The following is a 19,981-nucleotide window of genomic DNA, read 5'->3' as shown; positions in this document are numbered from 1 at the left end:
TATGAGTGAGTTTTATAAGCAGTTTGAGGGGAAAAAAAAAGACCCATTGGATTACAGTGGATATTTTTATTTTTAAAGAGACTTATTCCATGATATTTTAATCATTACAGTCTTTGAATTCATAGCCCAGCAATTATCATACCTTTTCTTTTATCCAGAATGTCTTAATTCTTGACTTTTAGGTGGAATTATTCCATTGTTCTTGTAACTGGCAGGAATGCATGTAATGCTTGGACTATGATGTCAAATTACTACTACCTAGCAGATTCTGGAAGAGCTAAGCTGGGCCCTGATCACAGGTTTTTCATGGCTCCACAATAAATAATATTCAATTAATAATAACCATAGAATTAATTCAGTATCTCTTGCTACATAACAGACCACCCCAGTACTTGGTAGCTTACAACTTTTAAGGTTCTGTTGTCTCACTTGGGGGTCACTCATGTGGCTGCAGTCAGATGGTGTTGCGGCTGGACCCGTCTGAGAACTTGACTGGGCTGTATGTTCAAGGTGGCCTCTCCATTCACATGTCTGGTTCCTTAGCTGAGATCCGTGGAACAGCTGGAGGCTGCCTGAGTATCTCTGTCTCCATATGGCCTCCTCTTGTGATGTGGGCTTCCTCACAGTATGGTGGTCCCCAGGATCTTTATTGGCTTCTCCCAAATAAGCATTAAAAGAAACCCAGATGGAAGCTGTAAGGCTTCTTAGCATCTAGCCTCATGTGTAGCACAGCATTACCCTTGCCACATTCTGTTGATCAAAAGAAAATCACAGTAGCAGCTTAGAGTCAAAGAGGCCTACACAGTGGTGTGGTTCTCTGAGCAGGCCATCGTCGGAGACCAACAACCATACTAACTAGCAGTAGAAATAAATGCACTCAAAACAAGATAACATAGTCTAGTAAAAATAAACATGACCAGTTACTATTGCCAAGTGGGTGGCGTATGTCAGTGGACAGTTACTTCCGGACTTCTTCAGAATATTGGGGAGCAAAAATAATCGCCCCTCAAAGTCACAGTGAGATTTATTGTTTATGAATTCTCAGGAGTTCTCTAAACAAACTACCAAAAATGGAACAAAAAGATGGCTGAGACTGTGTCACTTTGAAAGCTGGAAACCATCACAATTGAAATATAAAATGGGATGTGAACTATTAAGTGGCATATCGGGTTTATTGCATGTATGACCATGAGAGTGCATTTTATTTTGTCTTATGGAGCTCTAAAAAATCCATGTAATGGATTAAAGGTATTAAAACCCCCATATTCTGCCTGGCTCGAGGCCAGGGAACAAGGCGTGATAAATAATCCCAATAGACAGAATATGTAGGGAGGAATTTTAAAATGTACTTATGATAGACATATTGACCTCCCTAACTAATAAAAATGTATACATGAGGTTAGTTTTGAAGGAAAGGTGCAGACCTTGCACATTTATGGTGTATATAAATATTATATACACTATAGTGATAGCATCCTTAAAATATTTCCCTCATCTCTGTGACATATGGCTGTCATACTCTGTCTTTACCCTGGAAGCAAAGAAAAGTATGGATTTTATACTAACATGTGCAGTTACTCTATGAAGAAATAGTTTCAATATCCTTCATCATAAAGCAGGGGTTAGGAAACTGAGCCAAATCTAGCCTATAGCCTGTTTTTGTAAATAAAATTTTATTGGAACATGCCACACCTGTTCATTTACATCTTGTCTGTAATGGCTATCCCTTGACAGTGGCAGAACCAAGTGGCTGTGACAGAGACCAACTCTACGGCTTCCAAAGCCTAAAGTACAATGTCTGTCCAGAAGGTTTCCAGCCATGTCATATGAAAAATAGAGACATTTGTTGAAGAAGATACAAGAAACATGGTACATAGATCAATGACACCTCAGTCACCTTCAAAGGAGGCACTTTGGGATCTCGCACCGTTCTAACAATCGCCATCAGCTGCCCCATTGTAGTTTCCTGAGTCTCATCCGTGCTCTGAAATCTTTTCCCTTTCAAATGTGATTTTAGTTTTGGGAAAAGCCAGAAGTCACAGGGTGCCCAATTAGGGTTGAAGGGGGGCTGAGTCACCTGGGTGATTTGATGTTTCACCAAAATAACTCTGCACGAGCTGTGATGCACGAGTGGGTGTGTTGTCATGATGAAGCTGCCAATCACCGGTTGCCCATAGCTGCGGCCTTCTGAATCATCTGAATAGCTTCTGTGCAGGAATGTTCAAGCTTAATGCAAAATTTGATGTAGATTCCTTGCTCTGCTCGCTCAGTCAGTTTGAATGCGACATCCACATAGTACACATGCTCACTCAGTGGTGTCTGCCGCCCCCACTGACTAGTACAGTGAAGTCATTATTTACATTCCAGTCCCCTCTCCTTGGCTGCCAGGTTACATCGATGTCGCGCAAACCATTCTCATTATATTAGCAATGGCTGGACTTTTTCTGGACAGACCTCGTACTTTGTCCTTTCATAGAAAAAAGTTTGCCGACCTTGTCTTAAAGCATGAAAAAATTAATTGGACGGCTCAGAATATAAATGAATGCTTTGTTTCTTGTTTATAATTATCTGCGTGTGGATTCAGGAGGCCAGTTCTGGATCAAGCCATTTCCTAACCATGTGACCTTGACCAAGTCGTTTTACTTCTCTGAGCTTCAGTCCTCCTGCGATAATGAAGCCTTAACAACTGATAATGATAATAACCCCCTCTTCTTCCCACTTTACCACGAGGGAGCAAGTGGGGGAATGTGAGTAAAAACACACCTCACGTCATCTACATAGTGTGTGCTGTTGGCAGATTCTGCTGAATCAGCTGAAACTGTCATCACTCCTCTGATCTGTGGCAGGTGAGGATGTCTGTGCAGATTCCGTTCTTTTCACTCATTGATTTTTTCCAGCCAAAATTTACTGTGCTCACGCTGTGTACCGAGCACTCTTTTAAGCACTGGGTGTTTAAAGGCCAGGCAACCGAAGCCTCTGTGTGTGCAAGTAACATGCCAGGTCATGGCAGCCTCGGGCACCCATCAGCTCCTTCTTCCAGGTTGGGCCATTTTTACCATGTGGTATTTTTAGCTGTTCATTTGCGTGGGCCAAGAACAGTGTCTTCTAACTTCCCCGTAACCCGGCCTTCACCACGGTGTCTGGACCTGCCAGGTGCTCAATAAATATTTGTTAGCAGCTGGATGTTGTTGGTTGGCAGTCGTTGCCCTGTGCTGCCAGCTTCCCCGTTTGGTCCATCCCAAGGTTTTCTACTTGGGGTTTACAGCAGCAATGGAAGGCTCTCCAAAGGCAAATTCATGTTGTAAGGAGTTGTTTAAAGAAGCTGTTTCTGAGGCTTCTAGGCATGTGGGTCCGGGGTGGGCCAGGAAAATCATGAGGAGATGGTTGTTGCAATATTTTAGATGAATGCCTGAGAGGCTGGGAAGGGACAGTTAAGAGAGAGTGTAATGAAGCAAAGATGACTCAACTTGCTTTATTCATATTAGCTTGTGCAGAATCTCTTAGGTACATCAGGAGGACCGACTATTTTGTTAGGGAAATGAAAGTAAAGTTCAGGAAATCAAGATATGAGGCTGATTGGTAGAAGAAAGACAAGAAGGTACGTAACAATGAAATTGATCAACACAAGCCTGACCCTAGATACAGGAATGATGATAAGTCTGTTTAACACTGCTATGTAACAGGCATTATGTCAGGTGCTTTACAGTGCTTTATTATTTAATGCTTACAATGATCTAAAGAGGGATATGCTATCATTTTATAGAAGGAGCAGTTAAGGCTCAGAGAGGTTAAGTAACTTGCCCCAAGTCACACAACTAGGAAGTAGAAGAATGAGGATTGAACCCAGGCAGCTGGCTCCAGAGTCCATAGTTCCAACCACATGCCACAGCTTGTTACAGAGATGGAAAGTTCTCTGAAGGGGAATATCCCCTTCAAGGCTCAAAGACTTGAGCCTTGGGGCCTGCTCGTAGTTGGGAGATGGGTGAAAATTTCTTTGAATGATTTTTTTTTTTCAGTTTTCCCTAGCAGTTTTTTTAAGAACTTAAAGTAAAGCGCTTTGAAATTCTCATCCTTCTCACATCAAGAAATATTGAGAAATCAAAGGTACAAGGGAAAAAAATCAATGTTATAGTGTTTCTCTAATCTGAACAATTCTTTTAAAATAAAATATCCCCAAGTGTATACTTTTGAACTGATGCGTTCTGCTCAAGTCCAGCACTAGCAAAATCTCCCTATTAGTCAACTAGAAGGTTTGGTAAGGATGTTCACTATCTTTCTGCTTTCAGTCATTCCTCCCACACGCCCTGGACCGCAGGGAAGAGAGTGATTTGGCTTCTCACTTGGGGCATTTCAAATCTGCAGTCAAGGACAATTCTCCACGTTGGTTTCATTCTTGTGCCAAATCAGCTTTGGTTAAAGGAGAGCATATGGCCCCCTGGAAGAGATGGAGAGCCAGGTTGGGGGAGTGGGGGAGAGGTCCAGAGACTCCGGCCTCCGAGCAGAGCCCAAAGCTGCCAGTGCTGCTGACCACATTTGGCCTGAGTGACTGCTCCTCACAGTGTATAGTCACACGCCCTTGGATCACTGCCAAGGACCTTCAGAACTTTGGTCTTAGCTGCTGCCATCCTGCCTGCCGGGGGCTGGTTTCTCAGCAGGGAAGATCCGGGAGGGGGTAGAGGGCACGCGCGCTTGCGTGCGTGTGTGCAAGTGTGTGTGTGTGTGTGTGTGTGTGTGTGTGTGTGTGTGTGTCTTTTTAATTCCTGTGTTTGCTTCTGGGGGACTTTCCTACTTTACTGCTCTGACTGGAAAGAAAAAAAGGGCCTTTTTTCTGTCCCCTTAGCTTTGTTTTCAGTTTTCCAGTTTACTTTTGCTCCTTATCTTTGGGTAACCATGTGTCTTTTTGACTTAGACATAATCTATATATTCTCAAACTTGCGGCCAGTGATTTTTACCAACCTCTTGCCACAGAAGATCTGTGTAGTCACGAGAGACGATGTCATTGCCTTCTCCCCACACCTGGGTCACACCCATTCTCTTGAACTCAAGGCATTTGCCTTCAAAGTCCTGCTCAAAAATTCTGTCTGTACGGCCTTCAGCAAGTCACCTAACCACCTTGTGTTCGCTAGCCTGTAATATTGCATACATGCTCCATAACCATTAGTTATTAATATTGTAAGTTATTATTAGACTCAGCTCTGGAGATGTTTCTATCATCTTCTAAGGCAATAATATTAGTCAGATTAAGATATGGCTTACGTATTTTTCCAAACACTCTAATAATGAGGTGTTCGGTATTATTTTTCTGTGTTTTTCTGGTTTTGTAGAGACCACAGAGCGTCAACCCTGCAGTGTGGCAAGCATAGTTGTCATCTCCGCTTGTCAGATTAGGAAGCTGAGGCTCAGGAAGGTGAAGTGGCTGTTTGGAGGCAGGGTTGGGAGCTGAGCTGATGCCTCCCGTCTTCTAGGCCCGTGCAGTTTCCACCTCTCTAGCGCGTCAGGAAGGTATTTACTGGCCCACTCCTTTGTCCTAAAGTCTCCCCACAAGTAGCAGCCTTTCCCCGGATCAGGGCTTTTGAACCTCAACATTACTTATCATTGGGGCCCAGTAATTCTTTCGTGCTGTCATTGTTTTGGAGAGGGGCGCGCTCTCCTGTGCATTGTGGGATGTATAATAGCATCCCTGGCTTCCACCAGTGGAGGCCCCCGTTATGACAGTCAAATGTCCCCAGATACTAAGAAATGCCTCTCGTGGGGACAAAAATCTGTGTTGGTTAAGAACCGCTGCCCTAGATTAAGGAAGCACAAGGAAGTGCATGTGTTTGCGGGGGTCGGGGGGGGGGGGTGGAGTCGGTGCTGGCTAGCACTTATTAAGCACTTACAGTGTGCCAGGCAAGTTGCAAATATTGTCTGTCTTTCACCAGCTCGCCAACGGGAATTTTAGGAGTGTCTGCATTTTCAGGAGGAAGACACTAGGGTTCAGAGAAGTAAAAAAAAAATTACAGAAGAGGGATTCAAATTCAGGTCCGTCTGGCAGCAAAACCTGTGCCCTTCCCATCACTTCCTGCCCACAATTTTCTGCAGGGTCATGGTGTTTTAGTTCTTTTTTGGAACCAAGAAAACTCACACAGTGAGGATTAAAGTGGTTTCAAAGTTATTTTGAGACCACTAGTATGAGTGTATACCTGTAAAAAGCAAAATGAAACAAAAAAGTTTCTTTGCAGCAGACACCCGAGTAAGCAGAGCCTTATTTGGTTAACAGGAGTTTGACTAAATTCTGGTGTAATCGTACTTGACGTTTCTCAAACCTCATGTGACAAAGCATAATTTCATTGGCATCTTCCGTAAGGATTCCGAAAAGTATCTCCCCCATTACTTTTCTCTAAGGCTGGCACCAACATGGTTGAAAAATATATTTACAGTACAGAAGCCAAGAATTGTGTATCTGAGACAATATACATTTTAATGCTCTTATTTTAATCTACTTCGTGTGCAGGAAATTTGAACAGATAATAGAATGTCATTTATTAGTGCAATAATTGCTTTTTAGAAATGACGGGAATCCTGATTGGAAGCAGAATATGGAACTGAATCGTTTGGTGTTGAGATGAACTCTTCAGGGGGACCTTAATATTGCGATGCAATTAGCTTCATGCACGTATGATTCCCGGGGCCCGTTTCAGCATTTGTTCAGTTAATACAGTTCCATTTCTGATGCCTCTCAGTTCAGATCATTAATAAGTACTTAGACGGGTCTGCCTGTTAAGTGATTTTAAGGGAGAATTTATTTGAACCCTGTCAGAAGCTATCTTAGTATGCCCTAGAAAATAGTGATATAAAGCGTCGTCTGTTAAAACGTCACCCAAAACAACCTATGAGATAATTTTCGACTATATTCCTTGAAGCAAGAAAGCACATTATAAAAATGAAATGTAGGTGTTGAACGTGTCACGTTCCCTTATGAAAATATGACAGCACTTCCCATGGTAAAAGTCAGTCCCAGATATAATTTCTGCTGCTGGCCGGGAGCCCAGGCAGGTGTAGCTACAATGCAGTGATTAGTGGATACTGTGCCTCACTTTCTCTCTCTCCTTTAAAGGACCAAACTATCTTGTTAAATTTAACCATGTCTGGGATCATATTGGTGTTTGGAAAATTGTAACTGTGAATTAAAAGAAAGAGAGGGACACAATTCTTCATTCCTCAAATTTGAGTAAATAAGACCAGACCCATTGACATTTCTAGCAAAGGAAATACATGAGGGAGATGGAAAATGAGCAGTTAGAGCTGTGGATTTTCGTGAAATAATAGTTGTATGTAAGAAGCCATTTAAATCTCTTCTGTAAAGGCTGAGAGGGGTGCTGTCTTTTTAAATTTCCTAATTTTAAGGTGCAGACTTCCTGGTACCTCCCCTCCAGGTGATTTTGGGAGGAGTAAAGAAGTTACTACCTATTAAGCACTCAGCACAGCCCCAGGCACACAAGTAAAGGCTCAGTAAAGAGTAGATACTATTAGTTCAGGCTCTTCCGGTACAACTTTGAACCCACTGCCAACTAAAGTCCACTGCCAAAATTCCGTGGGAGAGAACGAAGGCTTCTGGCTTCTGGTGAGCATAAATACACACCCAGCTTGAAGATCTTAATATTTTAAGTACTTAACAAGGTGGAGCATTTAGTGAGGACCTGTGCAAAAGGGAAGCTCACTGAGTTCCCATGCCAAATTGACTCAGCACAATGTTTGGGATTCTGGGGAGGTGAGCACAGTAACAGGACATTTTTTAAGTCAGGGTGTCTTAAACGTTGTTCATGTGCAGAGGAATTAACGGAATTTTCTTAAAATGCCTATTTTGATTGGCAGCCATTTCTGGGTGGAGCCGAGAGCCTTCCTTGAACGAGTTGCCAGGTGATGGTGTGGCTGCCCACCCTGGACAACCTTTTGCAAAGCAAGGCTTTCTTTAAGGAGTCAAAAATCAAAGCCTCCCCCCCCCCCGGCCCTGCTTTTGTCCCCTGCCTGTGTTCCGCACCTGTTGCATGTGTGGTCAGAATAGCAGGGATTCTCATAACCCAGCTCCAGCCCTCCGCCAGGATCCCGGTGACCCGGGCAAACACACACTCCTTCAGGGTCATGGGCAGGTTACGGAGTCAGGACTGCCAAAGCCCCACAATGATGTTTTCCTTCCCCAAACACCCCCTCCTTCCCTTGCCTGCCCCAAACCGGGGACTAATCTTGGAGCTGCTTAATAATAACAAAGCCAGCAGCAGTGTGCGGCAAGTCCATTTTAGAGCAGAGTTTTTCTTGTTTGATAATTACCTAATTTCAGAACGCGATTCACAGATTTGCAAAACCAATGTGTGTGGAGACAAACCACTTCTCCAGAAAGCTGATTAAAAGCAGACCCCCGCACGAAGAGGCGACAGGAAAATTAAATGAGCGACAGTATGGAGTTCTTCTGCCCCCCACTCTAACGTTTGGAGGCATGTAAATTATATTTTAATAAAAGGTCTAGAAGCGCACTCACACACACGCATGCGCACATACACGCAGAGGAGAATCTGGTTCTAATTACTTGTACTTTAGTTGAACTTTGGCGTTTCCTTTGACTTTCTCCCTAATGTATGTGAGCTGTGGGCCTAGCAGTCCTGCAGTGAATCCACAGAAAAAGGGGGAAAAAATCCAGACCAGCTCTCTTTGGTGCCAACAAAAATGAAGCCCAACTGAATGTTTTGACCAAATGCAACACTTTGCTATTCTCCCTTAATTAGCTGAAATTACTCCCTCCCACCGGGTCTGGAGCTCTGGGCTCAAAATTCCCTGGGGGCCATGCAGGAAATGCCTTTTGCTTTACAACTCCTTTTTTTCTTTTAAGGCTCAGCTGCCCAGAGAGTGCGTTAAAATATTGTCTTAATCATGGAAGGTTCTAGTAAAAAGACAGGGCTTTCATAATGCAAGATGCCTGCCTCTAATCAGGCCCAACATAAAATCCTGAAATCTGTCAACATGGTTTAGCCAGCAGTAAATTAGCTCTCACAAAGAAAAAAAAAATTGTATACTGAGCTCTCTCTTAAAAATGGTATCAGCTACTTAATCTAACCTTCAGAAAAATGCTAGGCATGTTAGGAATTGTGAAGGGAGCTATTGTTGGAGACTTTCTGTGTGTTTAAATGACACTCAGGTGTGTTGTAACAACAAGGACATTTATCCTATGTTTTCTCAGGTGAGTTAAGTTTGTAAGTGCCAAGTTCTCTTAACAGGCCACATCATTACATTTTTTTTTTTCCTTTTGAATTTTGAGAATGAATTAATCCCCAGCACTGTGGCCGTGGCCCGGGGTGTGCTGGCGTTCCATTTTGCACCATCCCTGTTCGTGGAGATTTTTAGTTTTTTTGTTTTGCCTGTGAACAACCTCTGATTTTGAAGTCCTTCAGAGCAGTGCTTCTCAAAGTGCGGTCTGTGGCCCAGTGTCCTTCTTGAAACTGCCGGTGGCCAGTCCACAGCAAATGCAGAAATTGGGAGCAAGTATTTAAAGACTTTTATAGCAATTGCACAGCATAAGCTTATGTCTGCTAACATTTGTTTCTAAGTTGGAGCTTATGTTTTGGACACCTTTTTGTTAATTGTTTCTAGAGATCCATTTTTTTAAAAAAATTTTTAATTATTTATTTTAGAGAGGGGGAAGGGAAGGAGAGAGGAAGAGAAACATCAATGTGTGATTGCCTCTCATGCGCCCCCTACCAGGGACCTGGCCCACAACCCAGGCACGTGCCCTGACTGGGAATCGAACCAGTGACCCTTTGGCTCGCAGGCCAGCACTCAGTCCACTGAGCCACACCAGCCAGGGCTAGAGATCCATTTTACTTATATATATTTTTTCTAGGGATTTGTCTTGATTGGATTTTATCACCTCATGATAGATTTAGAGTGGAAGGGTAAGACATGGTCCTTTACCCTAGATAGAATGAAAATTACTAATTTAAAGCAAATGCCCACCGCCCTACCTCCAGGAATCCTCTTGCCGGTTGCTGGTCTGGACCACACTTTGAGGAGCATTGATTTAGATGCAAACAAGACCTGTAATGAATTTTTATACAAGACAGCGATTCTAGCTTTGTTTTCCTTAGTGGCAGACATCCTCTATGTTGCAGGGATGGAGGGGTTTAAAATATGGGCTGGAAGCTTGTGCCTGTTCACGCAGGGTTGTGCAGCTTGCTGTCTCCTTTTGCCTGTGTGCAGCCCAGAGAAGCCCCCTCAGCACCTCTGGTGCTGACTCTGCTCTGGGCAGGGACCCATGGAGCCAAGCATCCATCTTACCCCAGTAGCAGAAGTTTCCCTGTCTTGGCCATTCCCTGACGAAGCAAAGCAGCCCATCTGGTGAGCAGTTTAGATGCCACATTGGAGGCTGCGGCTTGTCGGCGGTGCAATCACCAAAGAGCACTGAATAAGACAATAAGTAAGCAAGGAAATAAATAAAAGCGGGAGGCAAAAAGCAGATCCTAATTATTCCTCAAAGGCCGCTTCCCCAAACTGAAATCACATCAGGATGACTGGAGTACAGTTGTCTGATTGAATGACACAGGCCGCTTTTCCCCCTGGGAAGTCTAAAAACTGCTTTTTTGGCCTGCCTGAGATCGCTGAATGAGCTAATACAGGACACATTGTCTGCTGAGCCTGCAGAGTTTTCCAGCAAAAATTTTATCATTCCATAGACTTATTGTGCTTGCTTGGAATAAGGAACAAAATGTTTGAGGCCTCTCAAGGGCATTTGATGAATCTAACTCTAATTTAAAGGGACTAATAGATTATTGATTTAAGCAGGATGACAGTGAACAGATCAATGGCCAAGCACTCTGTCGCTACCTTAAATGCCAAAATGACTGGGGAAAGGGGAGCCCTTAGGCTATCTGCCTCCCTGGTTTCCCACTGTCTTTACTCCTGGTGGTGGTGGGGAGGGGGAGGGGCAGGTGGAACGGGGAATGAAAGGGGAAGGGGAGCATTAATAAACTTTGCCAAAGTATTTTGCTACATTATCCAAAAGGCCGGAGGTTGCATTAAGTAGGGATCTGCTTTTATGCTGATGCCATATCCTGGCTTTAATTCCAGAACTGGTTGTGGTGAGTGTGTTTAAGGCTAGCTTAGGCAACCTGACTGGACCATGGAGACTTTTCCTTTCTTTTTGCATTGCATAGTTCTCACTGTTATGGGCCACACAGAGGAAATACAGGACCACAGATTACCAGCTTTGAGCATGATATTTGAATATAGATGTAAATCAAATATTTAGTCCTTTACTACCAATGGTAAATTTTTTCTGAAGATGATTATTCCTTGTCACATATAAGACTTGACTGTTTAGATTTGTGTGGGATTTGCTTACAGCATTTTTAGGATTCAAATTTAAACCTCGATAGAAAGAATCAATTTATCCCTCCAAACACAGCCTGGTCATCTCCCCCGGGAAGCCTCTCTTGGTTTCTCCTGGGGTGAATAAAGTTTGAAACCTTCCTCATTATCATAATACCAGTGGCTTCCAAACTGCTGCAATTTGGATTCACCTGGGAATTCTTTCTTTTTTCCAAAACATGCTCCTCCTGCCTGGCTTCCACTCCCAGACATTCTGGCATATTAGGTCTGGGATATAACGTGTGCATGAGGATAGTTGAAAACTCCCCAGGTAGTTCTAATACGTAGCCACGTTTGGAAACGTTACATGCTAAATCGTTGGTTTACTCTCTATTAGGCCAAGCTTGTCGGGACTAAGGGATTATACCATGCTCTGTCCATGGCATATAACACAATGCTTGCCATATTATAGTCACTCAGCAAAAATGAACAATTGAAGATGTGAACATCCGTTGTGCAAATATGGGAAAGTTCACAGCATTGCAGGTGAAATCACCCCAGCCCTAATAAAAGTCCAGAGCCCTCACAATGGATGGCTTACAGTAGAACATTTGAATTGATGGAAGCTATTCAGAACAGCATTTTAGATCCATTCGTCATAAATGACTCTCATCCATAGAAAAAGTCTATTTCCAACCTTTGTAAAATGTTTTGGGATTTTCAAGGCCTCTCCCTTTTCGTGTACTTTGCCCCGAGTTGCTTGGGTATTAAATTGCCCGCAGTTATGTTTCCTCTCTTTGGGAGGGTGAAATGCTTGAGTACATGTATTTGAAGTGGCATATTTATGGAAATTACCACCCACTTTTGAAATTCAGGGCATAGCTGTGACAGCTGAATCCAGCCCTAACAATTCTATTTACAACTTCCCAAGTCAAGCCAGATTAGCTGTTCTACATGAGCGAGTAGGGCATTAAAACACACCCCCCACCACGTTGCTTCTGTAGAGAACACAATGCAGGGCCGCTCCTGGTGGGGACGGCGGGGCCCTGTCAGAGCTGTGGGAGCGCGCGGGCAGACATCGAGGCACACCAGTGGCACCAATCCAAAACTTTTCAGAGGCACGTAGGGAAGGACTCACCTGTTGATTTTAGGAGTGTCAACTGACACAGGCTTCCTAGAAGTCAATTTATCAAACTGAATTAAAAACTAACAACAGATTTTTAAATAACCATACATTTTGAACAAATAATTCTACTTCTGAGACTGTATCCTAAGGAAATAGAGATACACTGAGATTCGCTGTAAAGATCTTCATGTCATAATGGAATGTTCTGTGGAGAAATATTTTTTACAAGGAAATGAACCCCTGATAGAAAAAAAGTTAAGCAGACTAAGTCCCAAATAGACTCTACAGTATAATTCAATTTTAGTAAACAAAGCAACCAAAAACATATGCGTAGAAAAATGTCTGGAAAGTGTATGCCAAGATGACAACAGTGATTTTTCTCTGAGTGAAACGATTGTGGTTGATCCTGTGTGTGTTTGTTTTCTTTGGTTTTAACAAAGAGTGATCTATTATTTTGTACTTTTAACAAGTACTGTTCTCTTCTTGATGTCATCATTACTCATCTGTTTTCAGTGAAGGTGAATGGTATGAGGAATGCTTTGCATTTTCAGCCTGATATGTGATCTGATAAGCCTTGGAGACATTTTAGATGCCAGCCCATCTGTAGAACACTTGGCATAATTGTGCCAGGCCATCCCGAGTAAGGGCTCTCTTGTCCCAGATACCTCGGGTCTAACCAATGAAGACTTGAATAATGAATTCACTCCAAGATTCTTCTGAATTGTAAAAATACTATAAATAAAGTTAATTCTATTCCAAAGGGATAATTAATTACTTTTTTAAGTAAGCAAGTGAGTAAATGAAAGTTATTTGATTTCCAATTTTATAATTTATTGACTTAGAGGAGCACTTAGTGTTTGTAATGGAAGAAGAAAAAGTTTATGTATTAATTCAACAAATATTTATTGATTACTTACCTACTATATGCCAGGACCTCTTCTGGGCCTGGAACACATTGTAAACAATGCAGGCAAGTTCTTTGGCCTCGTTAAACCCATACTTGAGGGTATGGAAGAGGTATAAAGTAAAGTTGTACACAAACTTGATAAATGTAGAGTTAGAGAATTGTATAGAAAATAAAATAAAATAATGGGATATAGTGACCAGGAGTGAGGAATGGGGTAGGGCATTTTACTTTCAAAAGTCATCTTAGATAAGGTAACATTTGCTCAAAGATCTAAGAGATGAAAAGAAACCAGAGAGGTGAAGGTTCCAGAATTTCCAGGTAGGAGAATTGGTCAGTGCGCACTTGCCTTAAGTTGGCATGAGAGCTTGGCCTATTCAAGAGATACAATAGAAGCCAAGTCTTGAGGAGTCTATAAATTAGGACAATCATTGCTGTTGCTATTGGGCCATATCATGGAGAGCTTCACAGAACATAGTAAAGAGCTGAGCTTTGATCTAATGCGTAGCTATTGGAGAGCTTTAAACAGGTAAGTAAGGAGGGATTGGTTTTAACTTTTTCAACAGTTGTCTTACGGCTCCTTTGAAGAATGGACTCCAGTGTAGAGAAGTAGGTACAGTGAAGAGGCCATTGCTGTAGTTGAGGCGGATTCCTAGCCTGGCATGGCAGTAGGACTGCAAGATGAGGACTGATACAGTGTGTCTAGTGGGTGACTTGACTAGACCTGCTGTAAAGTTTGGCTACAGGACAGTTAAGTCAGTAGAAGACTGGGGCCTGATAACTATGTTTTCAAGTAAGTTCTGAAGAGATGCAGGTGCTGCGGGTCCATAAGATCAGTCTTTGAGTAGCAAAGGTTTTACCAATATTATTATTAAGGAAGATTGGTTAGGGCACATGCCAGAGGCCCTCCCCATACACTTGCTGAATGGGAACTTTGGGCATTTTCTTCAGTTGTCCTCTGGAAATTTGCTTTTGGTTAAAGGAGCAACAAAGTCAAACAAGTTATTTCCAAGACTAACTGAATCAGAAGCCAGCAGAGACAGAAGGGTAGCCAAAGCCTGGGGTTTGCAGTGTGAAGATTTGACTTTGCAGCTTGTTTCTACCGCTGCCCTGTTGATCTCGGACAAGTTTACTGCACACCTCTGACTCTGTCTCTCTTGAGGGTAAAATGGTGGTCAAGTCACCTCCCTCACGTTGAAAAAGACACTTTGTAAAGTACCGAGCACCCTAACAGTGTCACTGTCCCCACTGCTGTGCCCCAAATGATGACTAGTTTTGTGAGCCTCTATCTTTGCTAGTGTTATTGCTGAATTGGGGGCGGAAGCCTGTGAATTCACTGGTAAAGAGAAATGAACTGAAATCCATTTTCTCTCTTTCTCCATTGTAGCGATTGAAACACAGAGCACCAGCTCTGAGGAACTCGTCCCGAGCCCTCCGTCTCCGCTTCCTCCCCCCCGCGTGTACAAACCCTGCTTCGTCTGCCAGGACAAATCCTCGGGGTACCACTATGGGGTCAGCGCCTGTGAGGGCTGTAAGGTGAGTACCCATGGCTCTGCGCCTGGTGCACTCTCATTCTCTGCGAGCCCTGTGAAGGCGACCTCCCCAGCTCCAGGAATGGGCTGCTTTGGCATCTGTCACGTCACTTTCAGTCAGGGTGGTGGCCTCGGTTGCATTTCATGGTTTGACTTCTTATACCTCATTAGTTAAAAATTCAGAAACTTCTGCAAGTAACTGATGGGGGCCAAATGCCGTAGGGCCCTTAAAATAACACACAACAGTCCCTTTCAGGTAGCAAGAGTCTTTTGAAGGAGTTCTGAAAAGCACCATCCTGTTTCTCTTTAAAACATGCCGTCTGGTGTCTCTGTAGTTTTATTTTATTTTTAAATATGACTGACAAGCCATTGAATCAACTTGCAGAGAATCCAAGGTTGAAATTGGGATTTATCTTCTGGCTGTTTCCTCGGCCCTGTGGCCTTTGAATTACAGTTTGATTTTCAGCCTGTAGGGACTTGCTACTGTGTGTGTGTCATAAATTCAGGGGGACTGGATTTAAAATTCCAGCCTACAGAGTAGTGGAGGCTGAACATGTGTCAGAGAGGATATGGCTGCTTTGAATCAAGCTAGACAATTGTTATCGAGTCCAACAGGCTTAATTGAGTGAAGGAGCTTTTTTTTTTTTTTCTTTTTCTTTCCAAGAGAGAAAAGAAACAAAGAATGACTTTACAGGCAAATCCAACTCATCCATAGACAGTTTTTCAAAGGAACTATGGCTGTCTTGAGCCAGTTCTTCCCTAGATATACAGCTTCTTTATGTTCTCTCCAATGGGCATTCAGGTCTATTGTTTATATACCTAAATTGCATGATTCATTGGTAATTGTAAACATGTGGGAGAAATATTACAGGTGCTTCCATTAGGTGCTTTATGGCTTTTTGTATTTGGTTTATTGGAGTTAGCACTTATTTCTGTGTGTATTGGTTAGGCACTATCGTGTAACAAACCATTCTAAAACCAAGAGGCTAAAACACTAACTTTTTATTGAGTTGGCCAAAAAATCCTGTACTTTTTTTCTGTAAAATAAAAGACATATTTCATTTTCACCAATAACTTCATTGATTTGGACATTTTGAATATGTCGGATATCTCCCACCATTGGCTTCCAGTGGGTTGAAGCCAGGGATGCTGCTAAACATCTTCCAATGCATAAGACAGCCCCACAGCAAAGAATTATTTGGTCAAAATGTAAATAGTACCAAGAAACTTTCAAACCACTGTTGACATGTTCTATCAGTCCAGCACCTTCTCTGTACATGGCACAAATCTTCTTTTTGCGTCTCAGTTGTGTTTTTATGTTCTTGAAATAGAAAGCACGAGATGCCAAAAATTTTGCGTATTTTCTTCCATCTTCAATACTAAAATGGCTGCATGAAAATTCACCAATTTTGATAAGTTTCTATTTAAATGCATGCTGATATGACAGCTGTCACAATACAATCTAACAAAATTGTTTCGAATGAAGTTAAAGACAACTAAGCACTACTAGAACCATCATACAGAAAAAACATAACGGATTTTTTGGCCAACCCAGTATTGAGCCTGCAATTCTCTGCAATTCAGCACTGTAGGCCGGGCTCCTTTTGGTGCTTCATCTCTTCTGAGCTGTGCTCCATTGTGTGCCACTGGTCAGCTGCATATTAGTTAGCGGGCTCTGCCTCTGGGGGCACTCACTGCCTGTTGGCTGGGGACCCTCAGCTCAGCTCTCCTCCATGTGGTCTCATTCCCATTCGGCTGGCCTTGGCTATTTGCATGGGCAGAGTGCCAGAGGAGAAAATTGGGGCATAGTGAGTCTGTGAAGGCTAAGGCTCGGAAGTGGCACACCATCACTTCTGACACATCATGTTGGCCAAAGCAAGTGATAAGGCCAGTTTGTATTCAGGAGGCAGGAACATAAACTCAACTTTTTAATTCAAGGAGCTGCAAAGTCACTTCAGATGCAGGAATACAGGGGGAGAAAAATTGGGGATATTTTTATATTTACTCTACCACACTGCATGTCTAACTGCCTATGAACACAGAGTGGAGAGGCCTCTGGTTCCCTTGTCCAGCATCTCACACTCAATCTCTCATGTAGCGGGTGCTTAAAGATATAAGTTGGGCAAACATGTAAATGTAACTCAGCCCCTCAGTGAAACTATGTGTGGTTTCCCTTATTTCAAACAATTTGAATACATGTGTATTATTTACAGGGCAGGTTGGGGGAAATTCATGAATGACTTAGGCACATTCCTCTGCCTGTGGAATTGTGTTGGTTGTTTTAAAGGCACTCGCTTTCCTACAGCAGTTTCAGGTATGGTGATCAGGAAGGTTAACACAGCAAGCAGTTGGCAGCTGGATAAAAAGAAAATATTTGTGCATCTAATTATTGCTTTAATACTGGTAGCCTCTGGCAAATCTAAATTTATCCTGAGATTTGAGAAAGCTTCAGAACACCAGCTTACTTTGTCCAATATATAAATAATTTGTTGTGTGATATAAAAATAATTTTCTAATGCTTATTCGAAAGTTAAATGCAAAGACTCTCCTTTATTTCTAAAACTTTTAAGTCATCTCACGTCCAGAAATCTTAATGAGGTTTGTCATATGGCTCAGCTACCTGCTCCCACTATGTCCTGGGAAAAAAACAACTGAGCGAATCTCTTGTGTGGGTTCCAGGCCCTACATGTTAAGCTGTTTGGCAATCTGCATGGTACACACTGTTTTAATCAGCCCTTCACTAATTCTCTGGATCTCTTGTTTTAATTTAGGATTCTGATTCTTTTTAGGAAAAAAATCAACAAAAACAAAACCCATATCAGCACAAATAACTTTGATGAACTTGGTTAAGCTGTTCCAAGTCATGTTATGATAAATCTTTTTAACAGAGCGGTAAGTCCAGTTTAAGGTCAGATGAACTAGCCAGCCAGTTAGTTGTCAGATTTGAAGAGTTTTGTCTTGTGGGTGGGTCTCTGAAAATTTGAACTGCCTTTTTCCTTGGTAAAGACGGGTCTGCATTTTCACTTGCTGGAAAAATACAGTGACGAAGTTCACAGAACTGAAAAATGCGAGAATGCAAAGCTATGAAGTAATACCCCCAAAAACAAAATAGCTTATTATCATTTTTTAAAATTACTAATACAATGCTGAATTTATTGTATAAAAAAGTACAAAATTAAATCAACCATAGTTCTACCCTAGGAGGGAAAAAACACCACTAACCCTGTTTTTCTAGTTTTTCTAAGTGTACATGATGTTGCTATTTTTGTGTTTTGTTTTTTGGGGTTTTTTTTTTTTGCTTTTTACCAGAATAGAATTTTACCTTGCACACTGGTTTTAATTTATTGAACTAATTGCCTATTGTAGTATATTTCCAGTGTTTCTCTGTTATAGCTAATGCTTTAATGTATAGACTTTAAGTATGTATCTGATCATTTCCTTGGGATAAAGTAGTATACAAGTAGAATATCTAGGTCATTGGCTTTATACAGTGTTAAGGCTTTTGATACAAATTGCCAAAATGCCCTCTAGAAAAGGTATATTAGTTTAAGCCCAGTTGTTCTCTTAAAGCTAGTCTTATTGGAAACTATCTATTAGGAATTTCCCCCTTGTGAAAATAAGGTGATGAGTCAAGAGACAACTTCTATTCTGGAATTCTGTCTGTATTTAATTTGGTTATACATAATGGGTCCCATGCTTGATACCACTTTGGGCTACCTAGGCCCTGGCTGACCTAGAAGAGGTGGCCTCATCCTTTGGCTGGGATCAGAAATCACTACTCTGGGCTGAAGGCCTCCGCTCTAAAGTTGGACTCCCAAACAGAACCCAGTTGACAATTTTAAGAATTAATGGCTTTCTTAAAGAGGGGCTTTTGCCTGTCATTACCAGGATGTGCTTATTGATTATGGTTTGGGGAAGGAACCAGGTGGCAGTCTCAGAGCTTAATGAATAGACTGTGGCTCACCTTTGGGAAAGGCCAGTGGCTGCTCTGTTGACACAGCATCACCCTGGCAACCACCCTGGCAGCATAACCACTGGATGTGCTAGAGGGATGTCCCATTTAGGGGATTTCCAGCTGAGCCATGACAATTTTTTGCAGAGGACAAAGAATATGTAAAATGAACATGTGGTGTGGTTGGCCAGCAAGACTTAACATTATAAAGTAATAAAGCTGATTTTCATATAAGAAACAGTCTCATTGCTCAGAGCGAGAGCTTGTGCCCGATTTTGGCCTTTATTTTACCTTTACCTTTCCATTTTTGTAGCTTCCAAAAGTATGGAGTCTGGAGTGAATCCTAGCTAGGCACTTGCTAGCTTTGTGACCTTGAGAAGACATTTTTAATTCTGTGTCTCCCCCTTCTCATTTGGAAAAATGGAGATAATAATACCACCTGACTCATAATATTGTTGTGAAGATAAAATGAATTAATATAAAGCATATACAGTAATACCTGGCACATATTAAGTGGTATATGTGCTTAGTTATTGTCTGTATCATCGTTAACTTACAATGACGTTTGCACATGGTGATGTGACATCAATTATCATCTTAGCATTCTCTCTTGTAATGCTCTTTCAGCAGTTCCCCATTCTTTTATATCAAAACAAACATTGTTTCTTTCTCTCAAGACTGAGCGTAAGACCCCACCACTCCATGGAACCTCCCCTGATCACTCTAGTAAAGAGGTTGGCAAATTGTTTCTGTAAAGAGCCAGGTAATAAATATTTTAGGCTCTGAAGGTCGTATGGTCTCTGTTGCTACTACTCAACTCAGCCCTTGCAGCATGAAAGGAGCCGTATGTAAAAGAATGGGCATGACTATGTTCCAATAAAACTTTATTTTATTTTAAAGCAGTGGGTCACTTTTGGCCCTTGGGCCTACCATACAGTGGGTCACTTTTGGCCCTTGGGCCTGGTACCATGGCTTTTGCTGAAATATACAACGGTATATTATTTCTTACAATTTCTAAAATTTGGAACTGGTAGTCCAGAGCACTCATGCCAAAGATGGCAGGCCAGCTGGTGCTGGTGGACTGAAGGCTTGGAACTGTGGCTTCCCTCCCCGCTTTCTTAAGAAGACCTGCC

At 42.2% G+C, this 19,981-nt stretch overlaps 1 protein-coding gene across 2 annotated transcripts in view; it reads left to right on the top strand.

Moving 5' to 3' along the window:
• Window positions 1–19,981, top strand: part of RARB (retinoic acid receptor beta) — a 162,094-nt gene that overhangs the window by 14,101 nt on the left and 128,012 nt on the right. For both annotated transcript variants that reach the window (XM_054595042.1, XM_054595041.1), the window contains exon 2: window positions 14,752–14,900. Coding sequence is in view for 1 of the 2 variants with exons in the window: in XM_054595041.1 (XP_054451016.1) it covers window positions 14,752–14,900 (149 nt within the window). In the remaining variant the exon portion in view is untranslated. The remainder of the gene's footprint in view (window positions 1–14,751; window positions 14,901–19,981) is intronic.

Source organism: Pteronotus mesoamericanus, unplaced genomic scaffold, assembly GCF_021234165.1.
Source record: "Pteronotus mesoamericanus isolate MK-2021 breed Mesoamerican mustached bat unplaced genomic scaffold, CSHL_Meso_final scaffold_54, whole genome shotgun sequence".
Lineage (NCBI taxonomy): Eukaryota > Metazoa > Chordata > Mammalia > Chiroptera > Mormoopidae > Pteronotus > Pteronotus mesoamericanus.
This window is presented reverse-complemented; position numbering and strand designations above follow the sequence as displayed.